The 26,966-nt window shown below is 43.0% G+C and overlaps 1 protein-coding gene across 1 annotated transcript in view; it reads right to left on the bottom strand.

Annotated features, from left to right (window-relative positions):
* Positions 1-26,966, bottom strand: part of C6 (complement C6) — a 120,310-nt gene that overhangs the window by 66,646 nt on the left and 26,698 nt on the right. Inside the window, exons 5-8 of the mRNA XM_040338821.1 lie at positions 18,073-18,205; positions 11,518-11,665; positions 7,801-8,001; positions 1,441-1,681 (exon numbers count right to left, since the gene is read on the bottom strand). Coding sequence (XP_040194755.1) covers positions 1,441-1,681; positions 7,801-8,001; positions 11,518-11,665; positions 18,073-18,205 — 723 coding nt within the window. The remainder of the gene's footprint in view (positions 1-1,440; positions 1,682-7,800; positions 8,002-11,517; positions 11,666-18,072; positions 18,206-26,966) is intronic.

A 26,966-nucleotide genomic window follows, 5' to 3' on the forward strand; every position in this document is an offset into this window, starting at 1 on the left:
TTTGCAAAGAATTGTGGGAAAAAATGACAACTTCAAAAAACTCACCATGCCTCTTTCTAAATACCTTGGAATGTCTTCATTCCAAAAAGGGGTCATTTGGGGGGTATTTGTACTTTTCTGCCATGTTAGGGTCTCAAGAAATGTGATAGGCCGTCAGTACTTCAGGTGTGATCAATTTTCAGATATTGGCACCATAGCTTGTGGACGCTATAACTTTCACAAAGTCCAAATAATATGCACCAATTTGTACTTATTTTTACCAAAGATATGTAGCAGTATAAATTTTGGCCAAAATTTATAAAGAAAAATTATAAATTTGCAAAATTTTATAACAGAAACAAAGAAAAATTCTTTTTTTTAAACAGAATTTTCAGTCTTTTTTCTTTTATAGTGCAAAAAATAAAAACACAACAGTGATTAAATACCACCAAAAGAAAGCTCTATTTGTGGGAAAAAAAGGACAAAAATTTAATTTGGGTACAGTGTTGTATGACTGAGTAATTGTCATTCAAATTGTGAAAGCACCGAAAGCTGAAAATTGGTCTGGTTATTAAGGGTGTTTAAGTGCCCAGTGGTCAAGTGGTTAAGAAGACCACTTTGCAATGCTCGTCTATAGAGTATCTCCAGTGCAGTGGGCAGCCATCTTGGATGAGTCTGGCTCAATCCTGGAGGACGGTGATTGGCTGATGCAACAAAGCAAGGAGAATTGTATTTAGACTGCTCATCACACAGGTCCTTGCCTCAGAGACCAGGAGCCTTCTCCATGGGAGGGTGTGAAGTGGATGCCTGGTGAAATCAGACTGTACTCAAGAGCACTAGTACCAGTTGTAAGGAAGGAAATAAAGGTCTCTGCAAAATTGAAAGAGAGACATCACAGCAAATCCTATCCATGTCTGAGGACTTGAACTAAGTCAGAGCACATATCTGTACCCAGAAGAGTGTGTCCAGGGTTTAGTAGGGGGCTATCATTGCACAAGTTAATCTGTTGTCTGCTGAGACCTGCTGTGTTTTCTTCCAGGGCCCCAACTTTTATCGGCCAATGTTTTTTTTCATCATTCACTGGTCAGTGTGATAAAATGGGGACTGTTATAGCAAGTTAGTGCTGTCTTTATATAGTGTTGCTAAGTAAAAGCAACCTGGTCCATCAGACCGTTTTCATCAGACGAACCGATCGTGTGTACGCGGCATCAGAGGCTCCTCTCTTCTTTTTTTATACTCAGTTGTGACATGACCCTACTCTTATATCAAGACATCGCTTGTATATCAAGGCAATTTGTTAAAACATTTTGCTTGTCTTGCAAAACGCTCTCAAACCAAGTTACTCTCAAACCAAGGTTTTATTGTACTTATATTTGCATCACAAAAAAATGTAAGTCTTTTTGTACAGTGTTACATCAAGGTAAGAACTTACATCTCCCAGCTGCCCTGTAATTTGAATACCTGAGTTTTTCAGTTCCTCTGCGCTGTACTGGAAAAGAAGGTCATACAATCCGCCCATTGAGCCCCGACTGATGTAATGGGTGCCAAAATTATCAAAGATCCTGCTGTAGAGAGGATAGTTGTATTCCAAGGGCAGGTGATTGAGAGCCTTCAGGAAGACATCCGATAGCCAGAGATTGTCTTTCTTCAGAGAAAATTCGGACACTGAGATGACTTTATGAATCCTAATAAATTTGGAATTCTATAAACAAAACCAGACCGACAATAAACATATCTTCCTAAGATGAACTGTCAATTTTATATCGTGCGGACACATTTTTTTACATTGTTAATGAGCAAAAAAAAAAAAAAACTCTGCCAAAAGATTGCTATATGTATGCATGTCATACTTTTGTGATGCAAGGAAGACTATGAGGAACAAATAAAGCATAGGGCTTGGGGAACCAGACAGCACAGAGGTGTCCGGTCACGTAAGCGCTAAGCGGTGCTCTGAAATAAGGTATATGGCGGCATATTTAAAAAAGAAAACATACACTGGGGTACATCAGTAACTATAACAGAGGGGATTGTAACATACATGCTCAGTGGCTTAACAACCACTTTAAATCTACTTTGTGTTAGGTGTTTTTTTTGGGGGGGTTAAGGGGTGGCGGCATTTTGGAAGATTGTTTAGGAGTTTTAGGTGATGACCTCTGAGCTACCCTAAATAGGTATGGAAATAAAACAGGATTTTTAAGGTGCAAATACAATACAAAAATGTATATCAAAAATACATTTTATTTATACAGAAGTAGAAAAGATTTAAAAATCCATCATATATTCAATAGAATTTCATAAATGCAAACAGACAATTTTTCTCGACATGTTTCGCCATATAATTCGGCTTCTTCCGGAGATTGTCTCGCGCTACTGAAAATATAAATAGAAACATTCAAGGAATGTATGAAATAAATTTCTTGGAACAGCATCAAGGAGAGGAACCTTTGTTTGAAGTCAATTGGTGTACCATAGAGAGGGGAAGATATTCTATGTCAAAAACTCATGTACCAAGACATGTGTTGGAGAATGCTGGCGATAGGCTAAAGGACCAGTCTGGCCCATCTTATGGAAGATTTTGAAGAAAAAAAGATTCAAATCGCAGATAAACAAATCCACAATCTCCACTAATCCCACAATTATCCCAAGACCACTGATAAGTACAAATGAACCATCAGCATGGTCAAAGTAGATATAACTCCATACCGCACATGGGGCAAAGGACCAGCATGGAATATCAAAGATGGTGCCTCTCCTTCTATTTTATACATTCCTTGAATGTATAAAATAGAATATTTTCAGTAGTGCGAGACAATCTCCGGAAGAAGCCAAATTATATGGCGAAACATGTCGAGAAAAAATGTCTGTTTGCATTTATGAAATTCTATTGAATATATGATGGATTTTTATATCTTTTCTACTTCTGTATAAATAAAATTAATTTTTGATATACATTTTTGTATTGTATTTGCACCCTAAAAATCCTGTTTCATTTCCATACCTATTTATTCTTCAAATAAAGGATGTGGTGCCTACTTATAGCTGACAGGTAATTCAATTATTCTCCTTCTGAGCTACCCTAGTCATGGCTGCATAGGTGCCATTACTTGTCCAACCTGCAAAACTGCCCCACCTCCTGCCCTCTCTAGAGAAATACTAAATACAACAATGAGGGCTTTTGCTCTCCTGAGAGCCCACATTCTCCATTTACCCATGAGAAATAATCTTAATGGTCACTCTGCATCAGCTTAACTTTTGCTGCTATTTTATTTTCTCTGCTTTTAATAAAAATGCTTCTTAGATGAACTAATGAATGCTTTTTTTTTTAATCCCTAAGGAAAATACAGTTGAACTTGAAGATATTTCACATATTTGTTCAGGGTTCCTTTTTAGTATGAAAATGTTGTAAGGAAAAGAAGCCTCTTATCCTCTAATGTTCATAGGGCTACAGGCCTGCTTAAAAGTTTGATAAGTAGTGGTTGTGTGCTCTGCACTCTTGTTGGGAATAGATAAGAGGCTTACAGTCAGTGAAGGCCACCTTCGACTTCAGTTTCAATCTACTTAAAGAGATTGGACACCACAGACATAATACAATACAGCTAAGATTTATAAAGCACTTTTTCTCCCTTAGGAGTCAAAGCTCTTTACACTTTACAAGTTTATATGATCAGTATAGTCGAGATGTAATATTATCAGCTGTGTGGCAACTCAATACGAAGACACATTTCAGGAAAGTACAATGCTTGAATTGAACAATTATTTCATGACTTTTCAAAGAATACATTTGTGAGCTAAATGTAATTTTATATAATTTTATTTGGAGTAGCACTTTAAAGTGGCACCCCAGCTACAGGTTTAGTTGATTTTGATTTTCCGTTTCGGATATAGATATAACCCCTGTCAATTTTTATTTACCATATTTATCGGCGTATACCGCGCACTTTTTTGCCCTGAAAATCAGGGCAAAATCGTGGGTGCGCGATATATGCCGACACCCGCTTCCCGCGCCGTGTTTGAATGCCTGCGCCGACATATACCGAGCACAGTACACTCGGGTATATTCGGCCAGGCTCGGCTTCGCTCGTAGTCACGCTCTGTGACGTTTATGCGTGAGAAGCCGAGCCTGGCCGAATATACCCGAGTGTACTGCGCTCGGTATATGTCGGCGGAGGCTTCAAACTGAGCGCGGGAAGCGGGGATTCGACATGAAGACAGCGCGGGAGAAGCCGGGAGGACACCACCGAGGCCGCATACGGACGCCGGACCGGATGAGGCCGCCGATGGACGCCGGGCAAGACACCAAAACTGTAAGTAGTAAAATGTAATAAAATGTTTTTTTTTAACAGGATTTTAGGGTCAAAATTAGGGGTGCGCGCTATACGCCGGAGCGCGCAATACCCCGATAAATACGGTATGTATTTATTTTGCCATCTTTGCCTCATTGAGTAGATTTCCCCTTTCTTCCTGTCCCACAGCCACAACAGGAAGTGAGAGGAATAACTGGTTGTAACCAAAACCGAGTTTCTCCATTGGAGGTTTTTCTCCCTTGTGCTATTCTGGAGACAGCCCAAAATGTTGTGATTTTTTTTTTTTTACTTTTTCCCTTAGTGACAATGGTAAACAGGACAACTAAATTAAGTGAGATCCCTTCAGGGATACAGACAGCAATTGAAAACTAACAGGGGTTCTAAAAAAAGGGTTCAAACTTTGCACTAGATGGTATAAATGCCCCGGACATCCTCAAATATACATTTCCACCCTATTCTGATATCTGCTGCTGTTGTCACAACTCTAAAGGGAACATGACGCTCCTATTGTGGGAATGCCCCTACATTCAGGCTTTCTGGGATAAAATCTTCAATATTTATTGTCAAGCCTCGTACACACGATTGGATTTCCATCGGACAAATCCGTGGATTTTTGTCCGAAGGGCATTGGCCGTGAACTTGGTATGCATACAGACGACAGAACTTTTTCAGCCAACATACACTAAACTATGTGTTTTTTCAGTTCTTTAGCTAATGTTGTGCTATGAATAGCATTGGTTCGGAGCATGCGTGTCTCTGACTTGTGTACACACGATCGGATAAGCTGACAAGACACATTTGTTGTCGGACAGTTTTAAAGCATGTTATCCAACATTTGTTGTCGGAAAAGCCCACAACAATTGTCCGATGGAGCATACAAATGGTCGGATTTTCCGACAAAACCCTGCCATCAATCATTTGTTGTCGGAAAATCCGATAGTGTGTACGGGCCTTAAGAGTATGATGACACAAATACCTTTCACCTACCTAGAATAGCCTTGCTCTCTATGATTCTGGACTCAACCTCACTAGCAAAAGAAAATGTTCTCTGTCTTTTTCTCACAGAGCCGTTATTCCCAGATACTGGAAATCAACAGCCATACCCTGCCTTGTGGAATCTGTCTAGGTATATGTGGAATGGGTCTAGGTATATGTGGAATGGGTCTAGGTATATGTGGAATGGGTCTAGGTATAAACTAGGTATTATCTGGGATTTGGAACACCTGTTGCCAGAGGATAACAATAGATCAGAACAATTATGGGCTTCTTGGTTCCAAAAAGCGGTGGTTTGTCAAAATGGAGCGCAGGGGCGCTGCCCCCTAATATCTATGTCCCGGCCCCCTAATTTTTGGACACATAGAGCTCTATGGGTTTTTTTTTCTGAAGCACATGATTAGAGCGGGAGGCTCTTGTATGCTTCAAAAGGGGTGGGCTTGGGGTGCAGAGCTCTGCACCTTCCCCAAAAAATGTAGCACCAGCCACCACTGGTTCCAAGACTGGGTTGCTGAATGATACTCTCATGCCATCATAGAGCCATGGCAAAATACCCACCTTTCCCTACTTTTCTCCTCTTTTCTACTTGTACTTTGCTTTTTCTACCCTCTTCAAGTAATCTAGTGATGCTTCGTGCCTCTTTCCAGGTTTGCAAACTGCCTCTATAATGCCTCAGCATTACCGAGATGTCATTTGCAGGCTGAGGTTTAACCAGACTGGTCTGTACTTGGAAAGCCACATCTTGTCATTGTGTCTTTTCCACAGTATTATAAATATTTTAATTTTTCGAATTCTATTTACTGATCCAGCTCATCAGTTCTGTATTAAACCTACAACCTGCATGATACAACAGCTAATCTCAATGTATATCTACATGCTATACTGTTTTGTTCTGTACTGTTCCTATTGTATTGTCTAAAATGTCAATAAATGCAGTTTGAATAAAAAACCTAAAGGAGGTTCTTATCAATCACTACTCTAAAACGAAAACATCTTTTTGCCTTTAGTTATACCTTAAGTCTGAATTTTGGGTATGTTTAAAACAGTCAGCAAGCAATTAGGGACATGGTACAGTGGAACCTTGGATTGCGAGTAACGTGGTTAACGCACATTTCGCAATACGAGCACTGTATTTAAAGAAATCGAAACTCGGGTTTGCAAGTGTTGCCTCGCAAAACGAGCACAATTCAGGCCCAAGTGCAGTACCGCAGTTGGCCTGAGGTGGGGGGGGCGCCGGAGCCGGACAGCGCCGATCGCAGCCGATCTACACCGTTCAGAAATGCATGGAAAGGCCAGAGGACAGCTCGGCTGACCTCGGCAAATATTGGGAATGGAGTCTTTCTGAGGTCAGCTGAGATATCCTCTGGCCTTTCTGGACGTTTCTGAGGCTCTCTCCGGCGCCCCCCCCACCTCCGGCCGCATGCGGTATTGCATGCCATTGAAGTCAATGCGGAACAAATTGTTTTCGTTTCCATTGACTTCAATGTGGAAACTCACTTTGATATGCGAGTACTTTGGATTACGAGCATTCTCCTGAAACGGATTATGCTTGTAATCCGAGGTTCCACTGTATTAGAATGATCATATAAATGTACCTGTATGTCATAACAAAGAGATCTGGAAACATTTTGGGCAAGATTCTCATATAATGGCCTAAAGTTGCGGCGGCGTAACGTATTTCATTTACGTTACGCCGCCGCAAGTTTTACGGGCAAGTGCTTGATTCACAAAGCACTTGTCTGTAAAATTGCGGCGGCGTAGCGTAAATCCTCCGGCGCAAGCCCGCCTAATTCAAATGATCCGGGTAGGGGGCGTGGATCATTTAAATTAGGCGCGTTCCCACACCGAACGTACTGCGCATGCGCCGTCCCTAGAATTTCCCGACGTGCATTGCGCTAAATGACGTCGCAAGGACGTCATTGGTTTCGACGTCCAGCCCTATTCACGGACGACTTACGCAAACAACGTAAATGTTTAAATTTTGACGCGGGAACGACAGCCATACTTAACGTTGGCTGCGCCTCATATAGCAGGAGCAACTTTACGCGTCGTAAATCTTACGTAAACGTCATAACTTCACTGCGTCGGTCGGGCGTACGTTCGGGAATTCGCGTATTTTGCTAATTTGCATACTCGATCGGGAAAACTACGTGGGCGTCACCTAGCGGCAAAAAAAAAACAATTGCATTTAACATCCGACAGCGTAAGAGCCTTACGCCTGTCGGATCTAATGGTTATCTATGCGTAACTGATTCTATGAATCAGGCGCATAGATATGACGGGCGGACTCAGAGATACGACGGCGTATCTCTTTTGAGAATCTGGCCCTTTGGTTCTAGGTCACATGAGCTAATGCTACTACAGTTGGAGAACTAACATCGCCTAAATCTTTATTCAGAAAGGCACACCTCCGCTGGAAAGAAGCTTGTCTTCATATCATTTTAGTAAATAACACCATGATTTCTAATATTCCAAGCCATATACTGATGTCCATATTGTCGTGTATCATAAAAATGTTATATACCTTTTTGTAAGATGACGTTATAGCTTCCTTAAAGGATGAACTTGAGGTCCTCCTTGAGTTACGTTTGCTACTAAACAGGATTGGAATTCTAAAAACACTACCGCCAGACGACTGCCTATGGTCTTGAGTTTTGATGTCTTTGTTAAAATCATTCAAACTGTTGTAGAAATCAGATACAACATCATCTTCCTCATTTTTCTCCTGTGGGGAAAATAGTACAGCATATTTATTGTCATTTAAGAAGTGTTTATCTCATTCCCACCACCCCATATTTCAGCTGAAGGTAGATGTTCATGGTTTTAATTACCATGTTATTATATACATAATTGAACCTATAATTTCATTTGCCAAAGCACTATGTATTATAGACAGTTTTTCATAAAATGCTGTTTCTACCTTTTTCTTCAACCTTTTTTAAATCTCAGTGCTGCCATTGGCCTGCGTTCTCTTTCAGCCACTTCCAGTCTACATGCATGCACTCCAGAGCTAGGTTTTGTAGAAAACTATCAAATGACAGCAAGCTGCAGGCCTATCAGCTGTAGCCACACGTAACAAATGGGTGGGGAAGCCAGTGACATCATAGACGTAAGATGGCCACATGTCCATATTAGGTCAATTATGTCATCAGCACCTCCCAAGCTTTGTAAAATGCACCTGTGGGCATTGAAATTACATGACATCAACTGATTGGGCCAGCTGCTTGTTGCCATGTGAGGCCTCGTACACACGGCCGAAGAACTCGACGTGACAAACACATCGAGTTCCTCGGCCAGTTCAGCCCTGAAGCCGCCGAGGAGCTCGGCGGGCCGAGAGCTCCCATAGAACAACGAGGAAATAGAGAACATGTTCTCTATTTCCTCTACGAGTTCCTCGGCGGCTCCATCGGGCCGAAAGTGTACAGACGACAGAGTTTCTCGGCAGAATCAGGCTCTGACCGAGTTTCTGCCGAGAAACTCTGTCGTGTGTACGAGGCCTGAGAGTTTTCTGCAGGTTTAGGAAATTTAGCTCATCCTTACCCAAGACCAAATTTTTCACAGTGAGAATGGAGAACCATGCCTCTGTAATATACACCCACACAGCTGCTTTTAGTCACCAACAGGGGTGCATCTGAAGAAGTAACCATGCTGATGTGCAATTAGGGACAGTTTTCACCCCGTAACGGGAGGTGCCTGAACAAGAACCTTCAATGAAAGCTCTCCATGAATTTTACCCCCTTCCTGACCTTCCTTCACTTTTTACAATTTGGCACTGTGTCGCTTTAACTGACAATTGCGACACTGTACCCAAACAAAATCTGCGTTTTTTCCCCCACAAATACAGCTTTCTTTAGGTGATATTTGATCACCTCTGCGGTTTTTATTTTTTTCGCTATAAACAAAAGAACAGCACACGCCCCATTTGAATTAGGCGGGCTTGCGCTGGACGCCTTTACGTTACACCGCCGTAAGTTTACAGGCAAGTGCTTTGTGAATCAAGCACTTACGCTGAAAACTTGCGGCGGTGTAACGTAAACGGGATACGTTATGCCGCGGCGCAGGTACCTGAATCTGGCGCACAATATTTTGTACTTTTTGCTATTATAAATATCCCACATTTAAAAAAAAAAATACATTTTTTTTTCTCGGTTTAGGTCGATATGTATTCTACATCATTTTGGTAAAAAATTGCAATAAGGGTTTATTAAGAAAAAGGAAGGGTAGGTAGCGCTAAAAAACCCACACAACTTAAATTTAGTGTAGATATGAATATAGGTTAAACACAACATGAATCAGTGCAAACTAAGTGTAAATATATATATACGGTTAATACCCCTCTCAAGAGATGATAACAAATACCACACAAAATAATAAAAAAAATATAAAATTAGTGTCCAAAACGTGATACTGTTAGAATGTCCAATTCATATGGTGACAACCGAAAAATATAATCAAGTGAAGAGAAGAATCCACCAGCAATTTAATTGTGAGTTGAATGGACATAACTGTTCCTCACAGTCGCACCAAAAGTGGTAAGTAAACACCCTTACCAGAAAGGTTGGACCCCCTGTTAGACGAGGTCATACAGGCATCAATATCCACCCTGGCGGGTAATAAGAGATCCCAGCGGTAATAGGTAGCTCCTCTCCCAACAGATCCTTCCTTGGCTCCGGGCTATGAGTGTCCCATCCAAATAGGAACCCTCTGGCGGATGATTCACCTGGTGCCAAACAGTCAGCTCCTCATATCTGGGGACACTCAGGGAGGTGACACGCCTGGAAGTGTCGTACACTCAGCGTTCTCCTCGTGAGCATTGTAAGGTACCTTACAATGCTCACGAGGAGAACGCTGAGTGTACGACACTCACTCTCATTGAAGGAAACTGTCACAGGCCCCCAAGGCCATACACATTATATTACAGGACCTGCAGTAGCAGGTCAGGGCTGACGAGCTGTCTCCAGCTTCATCCCACATGTTCTGTGCCACTTGTTCCTAAAGGTCAACCCTGCAAAGGGCCCTTTAGATCAGCAAAGTGTAAGACTACATCTTTGCAGCTCTGGGGTGTCCTACTCCCATACCCTAACTGAATGGACCCCACTTACAGCTGGGATTTATATGGGCACTAACTTTATCTATGACATAGCAACAGGGGGGGGACCAAACTTAAAGGGGCACTGCACCTGCCAACATATGACCCCCTAAGGAAGACATTTAATGTTGAAACGCGTTGGGGAGCAATTCCACACTTCCATGAATGTGGCCTGTAGGGGTATATATGTGACTCATGTATATGAGGGACTACATTTTAATATGTATCTGTTTTTAAACATTATGTACCAATAAACTTTTTACATTTTATTTTGTTGTAAATTTCTTTTGGTGCAGTTAAAATCCCATCCATTAACATCTCCGGTATTACCGGTATTGCCAACATATGAAGCCAACCCTACTTTCTCATGTCCGTGGTCTTTATAGTTCATCTGTGGACCACATGTTGCCGCTAATAGCTCATATTTTACATACATACACACACACAGATATATATATATATATATATATATATATATATATATATTTGTGCATTTAAAGGGGTTGTAAAGATACAATTTTTTTCCCCAAAATAGCTTCCTTTACCTTAGTGCAGTCCTCCTTCACTTAACTCATCCTTTCGATTTTGCTTTTAAATGTCCTTATTTCTTCTGAGAAATCCTCACTTCCGGTTCTTCTGTCTTTAACTCCACACAGTAATGCAAGGCTTTCTCCCTGGTGTGGAGTGTCGTGCTCGCCCCCTCCCTTGGACTACAGGAGAGTCAGGACGCCCACTAACACACAGCTCCTTTCTCTATCTGCAACGTAGAGAGCGTCCTGACTCTCCTTTAGTCCAAGGGAGGGGGCGAGCACGACACTCCACACCAGGGAGAAAGTCTCGCATTACTGTGTGGAGTTACAGACAGAAGAACAGGAAGTGAGGATTTCTCAGAAGAAATAAGGACATTTAAAAGCAAAATCGAAAGAATGAGGTAAGTGAAAGAGGACTGCACTAAGGAAAGTAAAGGAAGCTATTGAGGAAAAAGAAATTGTACCTTTACAACCCCTTTAAGGTTTGCCTACCTGTGGCATTCATTTAAATGCTTTGAAATCTAAATGCATTCTTCAGATAGAGTGGCACTCCTTGGCAGGGGATTGTCAAAGCTGTAAAATATCATCTTTAACTAACTGTTTGAGAAAGTGCACATTTTACCTGTAATTTGAAATTTTCCAGGTTGAATGCGAGCCGATAGCCTTTCCGGTTTGGCCCTGTTTCATTTCCATAAAATATTTTACGCTGTCCACCATAGAATGAGTTGTCGAAAATTTCCCCTGCACTCTCACTGGAGAGGTAATTATATCTATAGAAAAAAAAGAACAAAAGAAAATTAGCATAAATTCAATGCTGAATATACTGTAACTGACCTTATAAAAGAGAACATTTTTTAAGAAATTTGTTTAATGCTTGTTGGAGGATGATTATGGTAACTTGTGTCTAAACCTATACATACAACATATTCCATATGTAATAGTTAGTGCCACAATCTTATTCTTCTCACCTCTAAAAATAAGTCAATAAAGCAGGTGCTTCTACAGTAAAATGTTCTGCATGGTAAAGGTTTTCCTTCTGCTGTGCTTTGGATTTGTTATTTTACCTTGTCTTTTACCTGTACAAAAGACATGTGCTACAGTGTAAGCCTAATACACAGAGGGCCAGATTCTTGTAGAATCCGCGGCGGCGTAGCGTAAGCCATTTACACCACGCCGCCGCAATTTACTGGAGCAAGTGCTGTATTCTCAAAGCACTTGCTCCGTAATTTGCGGCGGCATAGTGTAAATGGCCCAGCGTAAGGCCGCGTAATTCAAAGGGGGCGGCTTGTATTTAAATTAAGCGCGCCCCCACGCCGATCGAACTGCGCATGCGCCGGCCGTAAAAATAGCCCAGTGCGCATGCTCCAGCTCACGATGGAAAACGTCAATAAAGCCGACGTGAGCGCCGTTTACGTAAAGCCCTATTCGTGAACGACTTAGTAAAATGACGGAAACAACGGAAAAAGACGACGCTGTCCCAACACCATACTTAACATGGCATATGACGGACCTTCGTAAACTTACCCCTCATATAGCAGGGGTAAGTTTACGCTTACGGAAACGACATAAACGACGACGAGGCAGCGCAAAAACGTTTGGGAATCGGCGTATTAGGCTCATTTGCATAGACAAATGAGAAATCGTCGTAAACGCCATCTAGCAGCCAGCGTGGAATTACATCTAAGATCAGACGTGTAAGTGACTTACGCCAGTCGGATCTATGCCGTATCTATGCGTAAATGATTCTAAGAATCAGTCGCATAGATACCCAGGCTCAGAAACACGACTGGAGATACACCGTCGTATCTCTTTTGAGAATCTGGCCCAGAGTATAGAAAGAAGGAAGGTTTAACACTCTTGTCCAGGTTTTCCCGCTATTATCAGGAAGGTTACTGCTCCCTACAGGTCATGCCATATATATATAGGTAATTATTATTGTCCTGAGGAGGTTGGATAGGGGAAAGGCTTTATTTGCACCTCAGGGTCAACATTTTTGGGCTACAGTGCACTTCCGCCTGCCATGTGATGACCTATGTACCGTCCCGGGGCATGCCTGCATGTCACTTTCCACCAGACAAGCAATAAGCACCCATCTGCTGTGTCGGTGGCTCTGTCGCCGGACGTCGCTTAAGCCGAGAGATTGCTCATGGGATACCTCTCTGACATTAATAGGTGATCGCTCGGCCTCCTTTATTCTAATGGGTACGACGATTATCGCCTTACTAAACACTTCCATCTATTGATTCATACACCTGGTCGGATGGGTGGATACCTTTACACAGCTCCTTATAAATAGGGTAAGTCCAAACACTTTTTAGCTGCACAGTCAGGCTCACAGTATGCTCTGCACCAGCTACTCTTATACTACTATAGAAAGAGGCAACACTGTATCCTGCCTAGGCCAACAAAGCCCAGGCCTAGGGCAGCACTTTGCAGGGGTGCAGCACGGAAAGAGTCCCCACCGGCTTGCGCTACACTGTTAGTGTATCGCAAGCTGCTTCTAATTTTGGATGTCCTATCATCCTGGAGCGCTAACTGTCCTCACTGTGCTATATGTTTCTGCTGCACTATTGGAATGGTTATATCTTCTTAGTGCTCTCCATAAAATTATAAGAAATTTGTGCTTAAAGTAGAACTATAGGCACAAGGGAGGGAGGGTTATAGTCCCGGTCAGTTTATTTTTTTTACCATCCCTGTCCTATTGCAGATATCTCCCTTCACTTCCTGCCCCATAGCCAAACAGGAAGTGAAAGGAAACCTATGCAAATTAAGGGAATCCAATGCACCCCCAGGCCCTAAGAACTAGTGTCCCCACTCGAAGCATGTACTACTTTTCACACAAAGGCCTCTTAGGAATTCCATCACCCTTGGTGACCAGTGGCGGCTGGTGCTCAAAATTTTTGGGGGGGCGCAAAGGAAAAAAAAATTGCAGTCTCAATGTGCCCAAACGCAGCCACTGTTCCATGCCATCAAACGCAGCCACTGTGCCATCAATTTGCACCACTGTGCCATGCCATCAAATGCAGCCACTGTGCCATCAATTCGCACCACTGTGCCATGCCACTAAATGCAGTCACTGTGCCATCCATTGTCACCACTGTGCCATGCAACGCAGCCACTGTGCCATCCATTGTCACCACTGTGCCATGCAACGCAGCCACTGTGCCATCCATTGTCACCACTGTGCCAAGCCATTAAACGCAGCCACTGTGCCATCCATTGTCACCACTGTGCCATGCCATTAAACGCAGCCACTGTGCCATCCATTGTCACCACTGTGCCATGCTATTAAACGCAGCCACTGTGCCATCCATTGTCACCACTGTGCCATGCCATTAAACGCAGCCACTGTGCCATCCATTGTCACCACTGTGCCATGTCGTTAAACGCAGCCATTGTGCCATCAATTGTCACCACTGTGCCCTTTAATGGTCGCCTCTGTGTCAATTGTCCCCACTGTGCCCTGTAAATTGCTTTCTCCCCCGCCCGGCACTTACCTTTACTGGAGTCAGGCATCCACGTCCCACGATGTGGGCGTCTCAGCCAATCAGGTTACCGGTAGCCAGAACCGGCCAACCTGATTGGCTGAGACGCCTGTCATCTTATCCAAGGGGCGTACAGTCTGTGTGCTCCGAGAATAAGCTTCCGGGACCCGAGGGTTGTATTGGGAAAGCCTATCAGAGCTGTTGGCTTTGATAGACATTTCCGTACAGCCAACCAGCTGGCGTTATTCAGATGGCCGGACATGAGCGCCGACCATCTGAATAACAGCGGCGATAATAACATAGATTCGTGCAATGCATGAATCTATGTTATTTCAGTGCGGTGAGAGCCAGGGGGGGGGGGGGGGCGCTCCAGCGCCCTCTATGGATGAACCGCCACTGTTAGTGACGCATTATTGCAGACTCACTCGTGGTTTCCAGAGTCCTTCATGCAACTGAGCAAATGCAGAGATGCAAGCCCCTCCTACTTGTGAACTTCTGTTGTGTATTGTATTTCTAAGGACATGATCCTCTGTGAGTATGATGAATTCCCATGTCCCATGAATAGATGTTTTGCTGCTTATCTGCTGTATTCATATACATTTATATTTTTTTTATTTTCTAGCGTTTATATGTATTTATGCGTTTTTCTCTATGTACACTTTTTTGAATAGAACAAACAGCCTGAAGAAGGAATTAAATATCTACACCTCCCAGCTCCGAAACATGGTGGGATCATCTGTGACCACACATTTACTTTAACCTCTAATTTTGAGGCTAGTGTGTTCCAGTATTCAGTTGCTGTTCTATTCGATCGTGTTCAAATGCATTGTTTTTAGGTGTACCTACTTGTGCATTTTCAATATATATGTATGAAATATGTGAAATAGAAATGGTAAAAAGATATATGATTGTAACCAACTGTTGTTTTTAAAGATGATGAAAAATTAATAAAGAATAAGTAAAACCTAATATATATGTATATTCAATAAATTTTTACTTTTTTATGAAATTACTCTTTTTCATTTTGGCTCATTTTCCTTGCCCATAAAAATCCCTGAAGCACCCCATTTTTAAAAGGATAGGGGAAAGACTGCCAAACTGTAGCCATTATGCTGTCTGGATGTACCGCTCCTTTGGGCCCAGTCATGGTTCCCGGAGAAGCCTATGGACTTATATGGACTTGTGCTACTTTATGTATGATCCTTCTTATGGATTATTACTACCTCATGATTATTACATCCAATTTTGTACGCTTGCATTGAAAAGGACTCTTTTATAGACTTAGGCCCGGATTCTCAAACGAGTTAGGCCGGCGTATCTCCAGATGCGCCGTCGTAACTCTGAGTCCAAGCCGTCGTATCTATGCGCCTGATTCTTAGAATCAGTTACGCATAGATTTGTATTAGATCCGACCGGCATAAGTCTCTTACGCCGTCGTATCTTAACTGCATATTGACGCTGGTCGCTAGGGGCGTGTACGCTGATTTACGCCTAGAAATATGTAAATCAGCTAGATACGCGAAATCACGAACGTACGCCCGGCCGACGCAGTACAGATATGCCGTTTACGTTAGGCTTTTCCCGGTGTGAAGTTACCCCTGCTATATGAGGCGTAGATGCGGCGTACCAATGTTAAGTATGGACGTCGTTCCCGCGTCGAATTTTGTAAATTTTACGTTGTTTGCGTAAGTCGTTCGCGAATAGGGTGGGCGTCATTTACGTTCACGTCGAAAGCATTGGCTTCTTGCGGGTTAATTTGGAGCATGCGCACTGTGATACTTTCACGGACGGCGCATGCGTCGTTCGTAAAAAGCGTCATTTACGTGGGGTCACATTAAATTTACATAACATACGCCCACATCTACCACATTTGAATTAGGCGGGCTTACGCCGGCCTATTTACGCTACGCCGCGGCAACTTTCGTTTGAGAATACGGCACTTGCCTGTAAAAGTTGCGGAGGCGTAACGTAAATAGGATACGTTACGCCCGCACAAAGATACGCCATTCTACGTGAATCTGGGCCTTACTACCTAAACAAGGTACAACTTTCTCATGGTTTACTAGAGAACTCTGTTAAGAATGTGTTGAAGATGCTATCAAGTTCTGCTCAAGTTTCTCATCTAGCTACTTTGGTACATATTTTTGTTGTTCATCTATGCAGCCTGATCTGAGGTCTCTGAAGGGGTTCATATATGGAGTATGAAAAGAACAGGGCTTACAACATGGGACTGGGAGGTTAGAGAAGATACAGTACAAATGTCTAACATGCAGAGAAGCTGTCCTACGGAGGCTATATTGTCATTCCTAATGACTACAATATTTGTGCCTTATGCCCATGCAGTCAACCACCCAGGAAATGGGTGACATGGCCAGGGTGAAGGATAGTCTGGTAGTGAAGGGGTGTTATGCTTGGCCCCTTCACTAGTGACTGGTTCCCCTCCTGTTGGGACCAAACTTGTGGCACAAAGTACGTAGGGGCCTAGCCTGGAGTCATGGTGTGTATGCACTGAAACAGCTTCTTGGAATCAACAGTTTGAACTTCTGGGACTGGATAGATACCTCAGCTGCCACAGGTCAGGGTCCTCCAAAAAATTATGAGAGATATAGGCCCGGATTCACAAAGCACTTGCGCCATCGTATCTCAAGATACGCCGCTTAAGTGCAAATGTGTGCCGTCGTATCTGTGCGCCAGACCCACAAACTAAGATACGCCTAAAAACAGGCTTCATCCCCCCGACGTAACTTGCCTACGCCGGCGTAGCATGGGCGCATATTTAGGCTGGACGCATGTGGCGCTCCCATTGATTTTCTATTCAAATATGCAATTGAGGGAAAATTTTACAGAGTTTACGTTGGATGTGTGTGTGGCTGGGCAAAGGTTACCTTCACGTCGTAGGCAGTGATCCGGCGTATTTTAGGCAGTTGTTCCGACGTGGTTATGAGCATGCGCAGAGGGATGCGTCCTCGTCTCGGCGCATGCACAGTTGGTGATACGTATCTTTCTGGCGCTCGGCCCATCATTTGCATGGGGTCACGCCTCATTTGCATGGCTCACGCCCATTTCCACCTATGCCGACTTACGCCTTCGAAACCTAGCGCAGTTTTGGCAGCACTGGCTTTGTGAATTCCATGCTTGCCTCTCTGCGCTGCGTCGGCGTAGCGGATATTATTTGCACTACGGCGGCGTAATGTGCGCCCGCTCTCTGTGAATCTGGGCCGTTGACTTTTTTGAAGTAACAACTAACGACTTCAGAGGTACGCAGTGTAAACAGCTTCTAGTAGAATAGAAGGTGGGGAGTAGCCAAAGCCCTTGCCAGAATATTCAAAGAATATTTGCCCCCTCTAGGAATGGCAACTTTGCCTTCCCCGGTGCTGCTTCATTGCTGCCATCTTCTCTGCCTCTTCTTCTTCGTTGGACAACTTTTTTGCACACTGGAGTTACATTATGGCTCTACTCTTGACATCTTACAAATGTGCCACAAGTAATGCACACACAAAATTGCTAGAAGACAGGGAAAACAGTTTTGCATGCATCAAACTGATTTATAGGTAATATATTTTAAAACTGGTGAATTATTTTTATAACACTTTCAATTTAATAGCCCATAAAAAGTGAATGAATATTTCATAGTTTATAGCTGGCACCCTTTGCTAAACTTATGATATCATTGGTTGTAGATGCTGTATTACCCATTTCCCATAAGCTGAGCTCCAGGTACAGGTTCAAAGATCCTTCCTGTTTTTTTTGGACATCCCCTTTCATCTGAATTATCTCCACAGTCATTATCGCCATTACATTTCAGTTTCGAGTCAATGCAGCGCCCTGTTTTAGACACAAGAATGTCCGACATTAAGACAGGATTGTTTTCTGAATAATTTTCATCTATGCATATTATTTATTACAAGTACTTATATAGCGGCATCAATATAGCGCTTTACATATTTTTATTATACATTCATGTTAGTCCCGGCCCTTAAGGAGCTTACAATCTAAGGTCCCTAACTCACATTTATACATACACATACTAGGGCCAATTTTCAATCCAAAGCATGTATTTGGAGTGTGGGAGGAAACCCATGCAGGTACAGGGAGAACATGCCAACTCCAGGCATGTAGTGCATAATTTGGATTCAAACCGACAACCTTAGTGCTGCTAAGCAGAAGTGCTAACCACTTAGTAAGAGTGCTCAACATTTTTTCCCTTAAAAGCAAGGAATAAAATTATGTTTAAACTCTTTATTGAGTTTCCAAAAGATTGAGATACAAAACAACAATGTCCATGATGGACCAAAAGGTACAAACATTTACAAAGAGGGCAAACATATCCATACCTTGGACATACATGTCATATGGAACAGGTGCATCCGAGCTACTACCTCCTGTGCAATGCCTGGTGAGCCTCAAGAACACAGCATTCCGCCTGTGAAGTCTCTGTAAACCTTCATATAGTCCATGCAAAAAAGGATAAAGGCTGGTGCCATGGAAGTCAGCTAAAACACAGTTTTATTATTGCATGTGAACAAAAGTCAGAAAGAAAATCCAACGCGTTTCTGGCATTTTTGAGTCATGATTAAGGCCTGACAGCCGAAAGGCGTTGACTTTCTTTCTGACTGTTGTTCACATGCAATAATAAAACAATGTTTTTCTCCTTTTATACATGTCATATACATTAACCACTTAAAGTGGAGGTTCACCCAAAAACTCTATTTTTAACATTAGATTGAGGCTCATTTTGGGAAGCAGAATCGGATGTTTTTTTAAAAATCGAAGCAGTACTTACCGTTTTAGAGATAGATCTTCTCCGCCGCTTCCGGGTATGGGCTGCGGGACTGGGCATTCCTATTCGATTGACAGGCTTCCGACAAGCTTCCGACTGTCGAATACAGCGCGTCACTATTTTTACCGAAAGTAGCCGAACATCGGTGCGCAGGCGCCCTATAGAGCCGCACCGACGTTTGGCTTCTTCTGGTGTGACGCGATGTATGCGACCGTCAGAAGCCTGTCGGAAGCCTGTCAATCAAATAGGAATGCCCAGTCCCGAAGACCATACCCGGAAGCGGCGGAGAAGATCTATCTCTAAAACGGTAAGTACTGCTTCGATTTAAAAAAAAAACACCCGATTCTGCTTCCTAAAATGAGCCTCAATCTAATGTTAACATTTTTTTTACGGGTGAACTCCCGCTTTAAGGGCCACCTAACGCCGATATACATCGGCAGAATAGCACGGGTGGGCACAGGCACGTACCTGTACGTCTCCTTTAAGAGCACAGCCGTGGGTCGTGCGTGCCATCGGCACGCACGCTTGTGACCCGGTCCGAAGCTCCCTGACTACGCCCGCGGGACCCGCGGACCCGATCGCCGCCGGTGTCCCGCGATCGGGTCATAGGAGCTGAAGAATGGGGAGAGGTGTGTGTAAACACACCTTCCCCGTTCTTCTCTGTGGCAGTGTCACTGATCGTCTGTTCCCTGTTAGGGTCCTTTCAGACGTCCTTTCAGTTTTTCAGTCCGCTCCGTCGGCTCAGCGGGGATTCCCGCTGAGCTCTCGGCGGATAGGGCGGTCCCCGCACACAGTGCAGGGACCGCCCTGTCTCTGTTCCGCTGTCCCCTATGGGGAACCGGATGCAGACGGACCGTGTGTCCGTCTGCATCAGTTCCGTTCCGCCGGACGGAAGAAAAATAGGGTTTTCTTCCGTCCGAAAACTGGATCCCGACGGACGCGGACGCTAGCGGATGCTCCATCCGCTAATGGACGCGTTCCCATAGGGATTCATTACAAGTCCGTTAACGGACTTGTAATGAACGGACAGGTGGAACGGACATGTGAAAGGGGCCTTATAGGGAACGACGATCAGTGACGTCACACCTACAGCCACGCCCCCCTACAGTAAGAATCACCCCCGTAAGGCACACTTAACCCCTTAGCACCCCCTAGTGGTTAACCCCTTCACTGCCATGGTCATTTTCACAGTAATCAGTGCATTTTTATAGCACTTTTCGCTGTGAAAATGACAATGGTCCCAAAAATGTGTCAAAAGTGTCCGCCATGATGTCGCAGTCACGAAAAAAAAAAAAACGCTGATCGACGCCATTACTAGTAAAAAAAAATGATTAATAAAAATGCCATAAAACTATCCCCTATTTTGTAAACGCTATCTCTTTTGCGCAAACCAATCAAGAATACGTATCGCCTAAACTGAGGGAATTTTTTTTTTTTTGGGGATATTTATTATAGCAAAAAGTGGTTAATTATAGCCAGTAACAACCAAACATAAATAAATAAAAAATGGGCAGACTCGATGGACTACTCAGGTTTTTTTCTGCCGTCACTTTTCTATGTTTCTATGTTTCTAACCATAATATTTCAGTTAGAACACAAAAGAAAGAGGAGAGACAGCAATCATCATTTCAGAAATAATCAAAATGCATACTGGGTAAGATAAAAAAAGCTAAATGAAAAAAAGAAGAGGCGGGACTTTGAATGAAGCGCACAGTCAATAGTGAGCGGTCAAAAAATTGTATATTTGATATATAACATGACAAAAATGTATGCAAATTAATACATTTTATCACAGTGTAATTCATCTATATACTGTACATGTGGGAACATGATAATACATGAAAGTGAAGCGGGATTAGGACTACACCACCTGTGGAAATTTCTATTGCACAGTAGATTATTGATGATCATAGTAATATAGTAATATACAAACATTCATATGAATGGAATTGAATACATATTCGGTTTACAGATTGCATGTACAGAGGCTCGATGCGTTTTGTCGAGTATTTATATTTACTGTAATAATAAAAGCTAGGCAAACAGAAAACAATGTGTTTCCCATATTTAATATAAAGGAGTTAGAGACTGCATATGTGAATGTCCGGTAGTAAAACGACATCTATGTCCGAGATGATATCCCTAAATTGTGGCCCCCAAAATGAGACAACCTGAGGACAGAAGAATAGCAAAATATGTAAGAGAAAGAAGAGGAGGAAAGAAGAGAGAGGAAAGAAAAGGAAAGAAATGGGGGAAAATGGGCGGCAAAGGGTAATAAAAGGGAGAACGTCCTTATAACAGAAAATGAATACAATTATGAAAGCCTAAAGAGAATTTTAATAATAAATGTTTAACCACTTAAGGACCTATTCACGCCGATATACGTTGGCAGAATGGCACGGCTGGGCACATCCGCTTACATGTACGTGGCTCTTTTAGCCCAGCTGTGGGGTCGCGCGCGCCGTGGGCACGTGCACGCGACCCGGTTCCGAAGCTCCGTGACCGTGGCCACGGAACTCGTGGACCCGATCGCCGCTGGAGTCCGCGATCGGTCCCCGGAGCTGAAGAACGGGGAGAGCTGTGTGTAAACACAGCTTCCCCGTTCTTCACTGTGGCGCTGTCATCGATCGTGTGTTCCCTTTTATAGGGAACCACAATCGATGACGTCACACCTACAGCCACACCCCCCTACAGTTAGAAACACAAATGAGGTCATACATAACCCCTTCAGCGCCCCCTGTGGTTAACTCCCAAACTGCAACTTTCATTTTCACAGTAAACAATGCATTTTAAATGCATTTTTTTCTGTGAAAATGACAATGGTCCCAAAAATGTGTCAAAATTGTCCGAAGTGTCCGCCATAATGTCGCAGTCACGAAAAAAATCGCCGCCATTAGTAGTAAAAAATTTTTTTTTTATAAAAATGCAATAAAACGATCCCCTTTTTTGTAAACGCTATAAATTTTGCGCAAACCAATCGATAAACGCTTATTGCGATTTTTTTTTACCAAAAATAGGTAGAAGAATACGTATCGGCCTAAACTGAGGAAAAAAAATAATGTTTTATATATTTTTGGGGGATATTTATTATAGAAAAAAGTAAAAAATATTGAATTTTTTTCAAAATTGTCGTTCTATTTTTGTTTATAGCGTAAAAAATAAAAACCGCAGAGGTGATCAAATACCACCAAAAGAAAGCTCTATTTGTGGGAAAAAAAGGACGCCAATTTTGTTTGGGAGACACGTCGCACGACCGCGCAATTGTCAGTTAAAGCGACGCAGTGCTGAATCGCAAAAACTGGCTGGGTCCTTTAGCTGCCTAAAGGTCCGGGTCTTACGTGGTTAATATGCAGGAATTATTATATTTTGAAATCACAGTGAAATTATAATAACTTCACACCATTTTGAAAATCGTATTTTGTCAAAAGAAACACACGTTACTTATCTATATAAGGTCAGCTGAACAAAGTTGTAATTATTTGGTTGGGATTTGTTAAATTCTGTTAGTCCACTAAGGAAATCTGATTATCCAAAGCTATGCTATATCTGAAGGATCTGTCTGTTCAGCATCCTTTCCAAGAAACATCAGAGGTAATTGTAATAATTATCGCAAAAGAAACAGATTAGAATGTGCCTTCCTTGCGCTGACCAGATGTTGGCACCAGTCTCTGAGGGTTATCACTTTGTAATTGCTCCAAGTAAGCAATTTGTTTTCTAAAGCCACATATTTTAGCTAAAACAAAATTGTGTATAAAAGGTCTCTGTGTAAAGAACATGTTGAATTCACACCTCTTCCAAGAATGTGGGTCTCCTGGTCCCCCACAGTGATTGTAGGAGACCAGGAGATTGACTCTCCCGGCTGTCCTCCTGGTCCCACACCAACTCCTCCTGTAGCCCCTACATACCGTATATACTCGAGTATAAGCCAAGTTTTTCAGCCCATTTTTTAGGCTGAAAAACTCTGCCTCAGCCTATACTTGAGTGAGCCGTACCTTTCATTACTAAAACAGCGTGTATCTCCCGCTGTGTAATGCATTGTAACAAAGCCCCAGCCTCCTCCTTGTCTGTGATAAGCGCCCCCGCCTCCTCCTTGTCTGTGATAAGCGCCCCCGCCTCCTCCTTGTCTGTGATAGGCTCCCCCTGCCTCCTCCTCATCTATGATAAGTGCCCCCGCCTCCTCCTCGTCTGTGATAGGCGCCCCAGCCTCCTCCTCGTCTGTGATAGGCTCCCCAGCCTCCTCCTCGTCTGTGATAGGCTCCCCCGCCTCCTCCTCGTCTGTGATAGGCGGAACAATTGTAGAAAGAAATGCTTGGACAGCCGCACTCTGGAAAAACCTTCTCGGTTGCCTTTTATTGATAAAAGTGTTCAAACACCACACATCACAGCAAAGACAAGGGCATACAGCTGACGTTTCGCACTACAATCAGTGCTTACTCAGAGCTATGAGTAAGCACTGATTGTAGTGCGAAACGTCAGCTGTATGCCCCTGTCTTTGCTGTGATGTGTGGTGTTTGAACACTTTTATCAATAAAAGGCAACCGAGAAGGTTTTTCCAGAGTGCGGCTGTCCAAACATTTCTTTCTACAATTGCTTTGTGCATTGCCGGCACCTGGGTTTCTCTGAGAGGATATGGATTCATCCACATACCTAATTGGAGCGGTGACTATCTTCTCTCTGTGATAGGCGGAACCCCAGCCTCCTATTCTGTGATAGGCGGAACACTTAAATAGTTTCCCAGCATCATATCAGTGTTCCTCTATCACGGACGGATGAGGAGGAGGCGGGGCTTTGTTTCAATGGGCGGCGAACAGACTGCATTACACAGGAGACACACGCTGTTTTAGTAATGAAAGATACGGCTGCAAATGGGCACAGTAAGACTACAACTGGACACAGTGAGACTGCAAATGGGCACAATTGGACTGCAAATGGACACAATTGGACTGCAAATGGGCACAGTGAGACTGCAGATGGGCATTGTTTAACCAGTAGCTGCTGCATTTTCCCAACCTAGGCTTATACTCGAGTCAATATATTTTCCCAGTTTTTTGGTGGTAAAATTAGGTGCCTCGACTTATATTCGGGTCGACTTATACTCGAGTATATACAGTAACTACTTTGTAGGTAGGGGTTTAAGGAGGTTTGTGAGGTAGGGCAAATCCCAAACTTGCCAGCTGAATAAACCAATGCTTGTGGCTCCTCATGCCAACCCCTATGTCACTACAAGACATGTTAGGTGATGTAGGGACTAGCAGGATGAATCCCAAAGCACTATGGGGGGGATCCAAGAGATCAGCACTCTTGAAAGTGTTGGTTTCTAAAGAGTTTTCATCTGCCAACTTCTTTTATTAGAGTGGCACTGGGCAGCAGGAATGTATTAACTATGCTCTTTGCAGGGAGACCTTTTATTCATAATTATATTTTAACCACTTCAGCCCCAGGAACAATTTACCTCCTTCCTGACCAGAGCACTTTTTTCAATTCGGCACTGCGTCGCTTTAACAGACAATTACGCGGTCGTGCGACGTGGCTCCAAAACAAAATCGACGTCCTTTTTTTCCTACAAATAGAGCTTTCTTTTGGTGGTATTTGATCACCTCTGCGGTTTTTATTTTGTTGCGCTATAAACAAAAATAAATATCCCCAAAAAAGATATAAAAAAAAAAGTTTTTCTGAGTGTAGGACGATACGTTTTCTTCTACATATTTTTGGTAAAAAAAGAAATCGCAATAAACGTTTATTGATTGGTTTACGCCAAAGTTATAGCGTCAACAAAATAGGGGATAGTTTTAAGGCATTTTTTTTTTTTTACTAGTAATGACGGCAACCTGCGATTTTTATTTTGACCGTGACATTGCGGCGGACATATCGGACACTTTTGAGACGTTTTTGGGATCATTCACATTTATACAGCGATTAGTGCTATAAAACTGCACTGATTACTGTGTAAATGTGACTGGCAGGGAAGGGGTTAACACTAGGGGGCGCTGAAGGGGTTAATATGTTCCCTAAAGTGTGTTCTAACTGAAGGGGGAGGGGGACTCACGAGGGGAAGAGACCGATCGGTGTTCCTCTGTACTGTGAACACACCTCCTCACCGCTGACAGGACATGGATCTGTTTGTTTACATGTTCCTGCCGTGATCGCCGGCAATCGCGGGTGCCCGGCGGACATCGCGACCGCCGGGCACGTGCACCGGGTCTCGAGCAATGCAGCAGGGGCGCGCCCCCTAGCCGCCCGGGAAGCCAAGGATGTCATATGACATCCACCCGTAGGGAGGGAGGGTTCCCGCGGACGTCATTTTACAATGACTTGGTAGGGAGAGGGTTAAAGCTGAACTCCAGCTCACACTTTTGAAATGCTTAAGCCTTGGAAGGTTTTTTCCCCCTTCATGACCAGGCCATTTTTTGCTATTTAGCACTGTATTACGTTAACTGGTTATTGTGCAGTGATGCGAGGCTGTACCCAATTTAATTATTTTTCACACAAATAGAGCTTTCTTTTGGTGGTATTTGATCATCATTTTTTTTGTTTTTGTTTTTTTTTGCAATATAAACGGGAAAAAAAAAGCGATAATTTTAAAACCAATACTTTTTCCTTTCTGCTATAAAACATATCCAATAAAAAAAAATAAAAAAAAAATTTCTTCATAAATTTAGACAAAATGGATTTTGCTTTGATAAAAAACTCAATAAGTGTATATTGCTTGTTTTCCATGAAAGTTATATCATCTACAAACTATGGTATCTACAGTATATTGGAATTATTTTATTTTTTCATATACAGTAAAACCTTGGTTTGAGAGTAACTTGGTTTGAGAGCGTTTGGCAAGACAAGCAAAATGTTTTAATAAATTTTGCCTTGATATACAAGCGATGTCTTGATATAAGAGTAGCGTCATGTCACAACTGAGTATAAAAAAGAAGAGAGGAGCCTCTAAGTGTAGCAATATGGTTACATTTGATAAAGGTACAACATTTAGCAACTTATTGCTACACTTAGAGGTGCCTCTTTTATACCCTGTCAAAAAAATGCTTTGATATACAAGTGCTTTGGATTACAAGCATGTTTCTGGAATGAATTATGCTCACAAACCAAGATTTTACTGTACTAGTAAACAGCGAGTTATAATGGGACTGCCCACACGGTCACATCATTTTTTTTTATACAGCTCTGTCTTTGCGACTGTCGGCTTGTAGTTCTCAATGAGATTGTCAGATTGTATCTGATTGCCCGTACGGGATGTACTGAATGTATGGGCACACAGATACACTGGCAGATCTACTGGAGACCTGCATGGCACCAGCGATCTTCTGATCGCTGGTGCGATGCCTTACAGGCTCAAAAAAAAAAAAAAAAAAATAATAAATGCACTTTTTTACCTGCAAAAATGTATTATATATTTAAAATAATACTTTTTTCTAAAAAGTGAACTTATCCTTTAACGGCTTGCCGCCTGCCTCACGCAGATGTACGTCGACAGAATGGCACGGGCAGGCAGATTGGCGTACAGGTACGTCCCTTTAAATCTGCCGCCTCGTGAACGTGTTCACGGGTCCCAGGAACTCAATGTTCCCGGGCGGCCCGCGATTGCGGTAGGCAAAGGCAGAACAGGGGGATGCCTTCGTAAACAAGGCATTCCCCTATTCTGCCGAGTGACACTGTCACTGATGGCTGTTCCCCGTGATCGGGAATGGTTATCAGTGACGTGTCACGTGTAGCCACGCCCCCTAACAGTAAGAATCACTCCCTAGGGAACACCTAAACCCTACAGCGCCACCTAGTGGTTAACCCCTTCAGTACCAG

The sequence above is a fragment of the Rana temporaria genome, chromosome 1 (genome assembly GCF_905171775.1).
Source record: "Rana temporaria chromosome 1, aRanTem1.1, whole genome shotgun sequence".
Classification (NCBI taxonomy): Eukaryota; Metazoa; Chordata; class Amphibia; order Anura; family Ranidae; genus Rana; species Rana temporaria.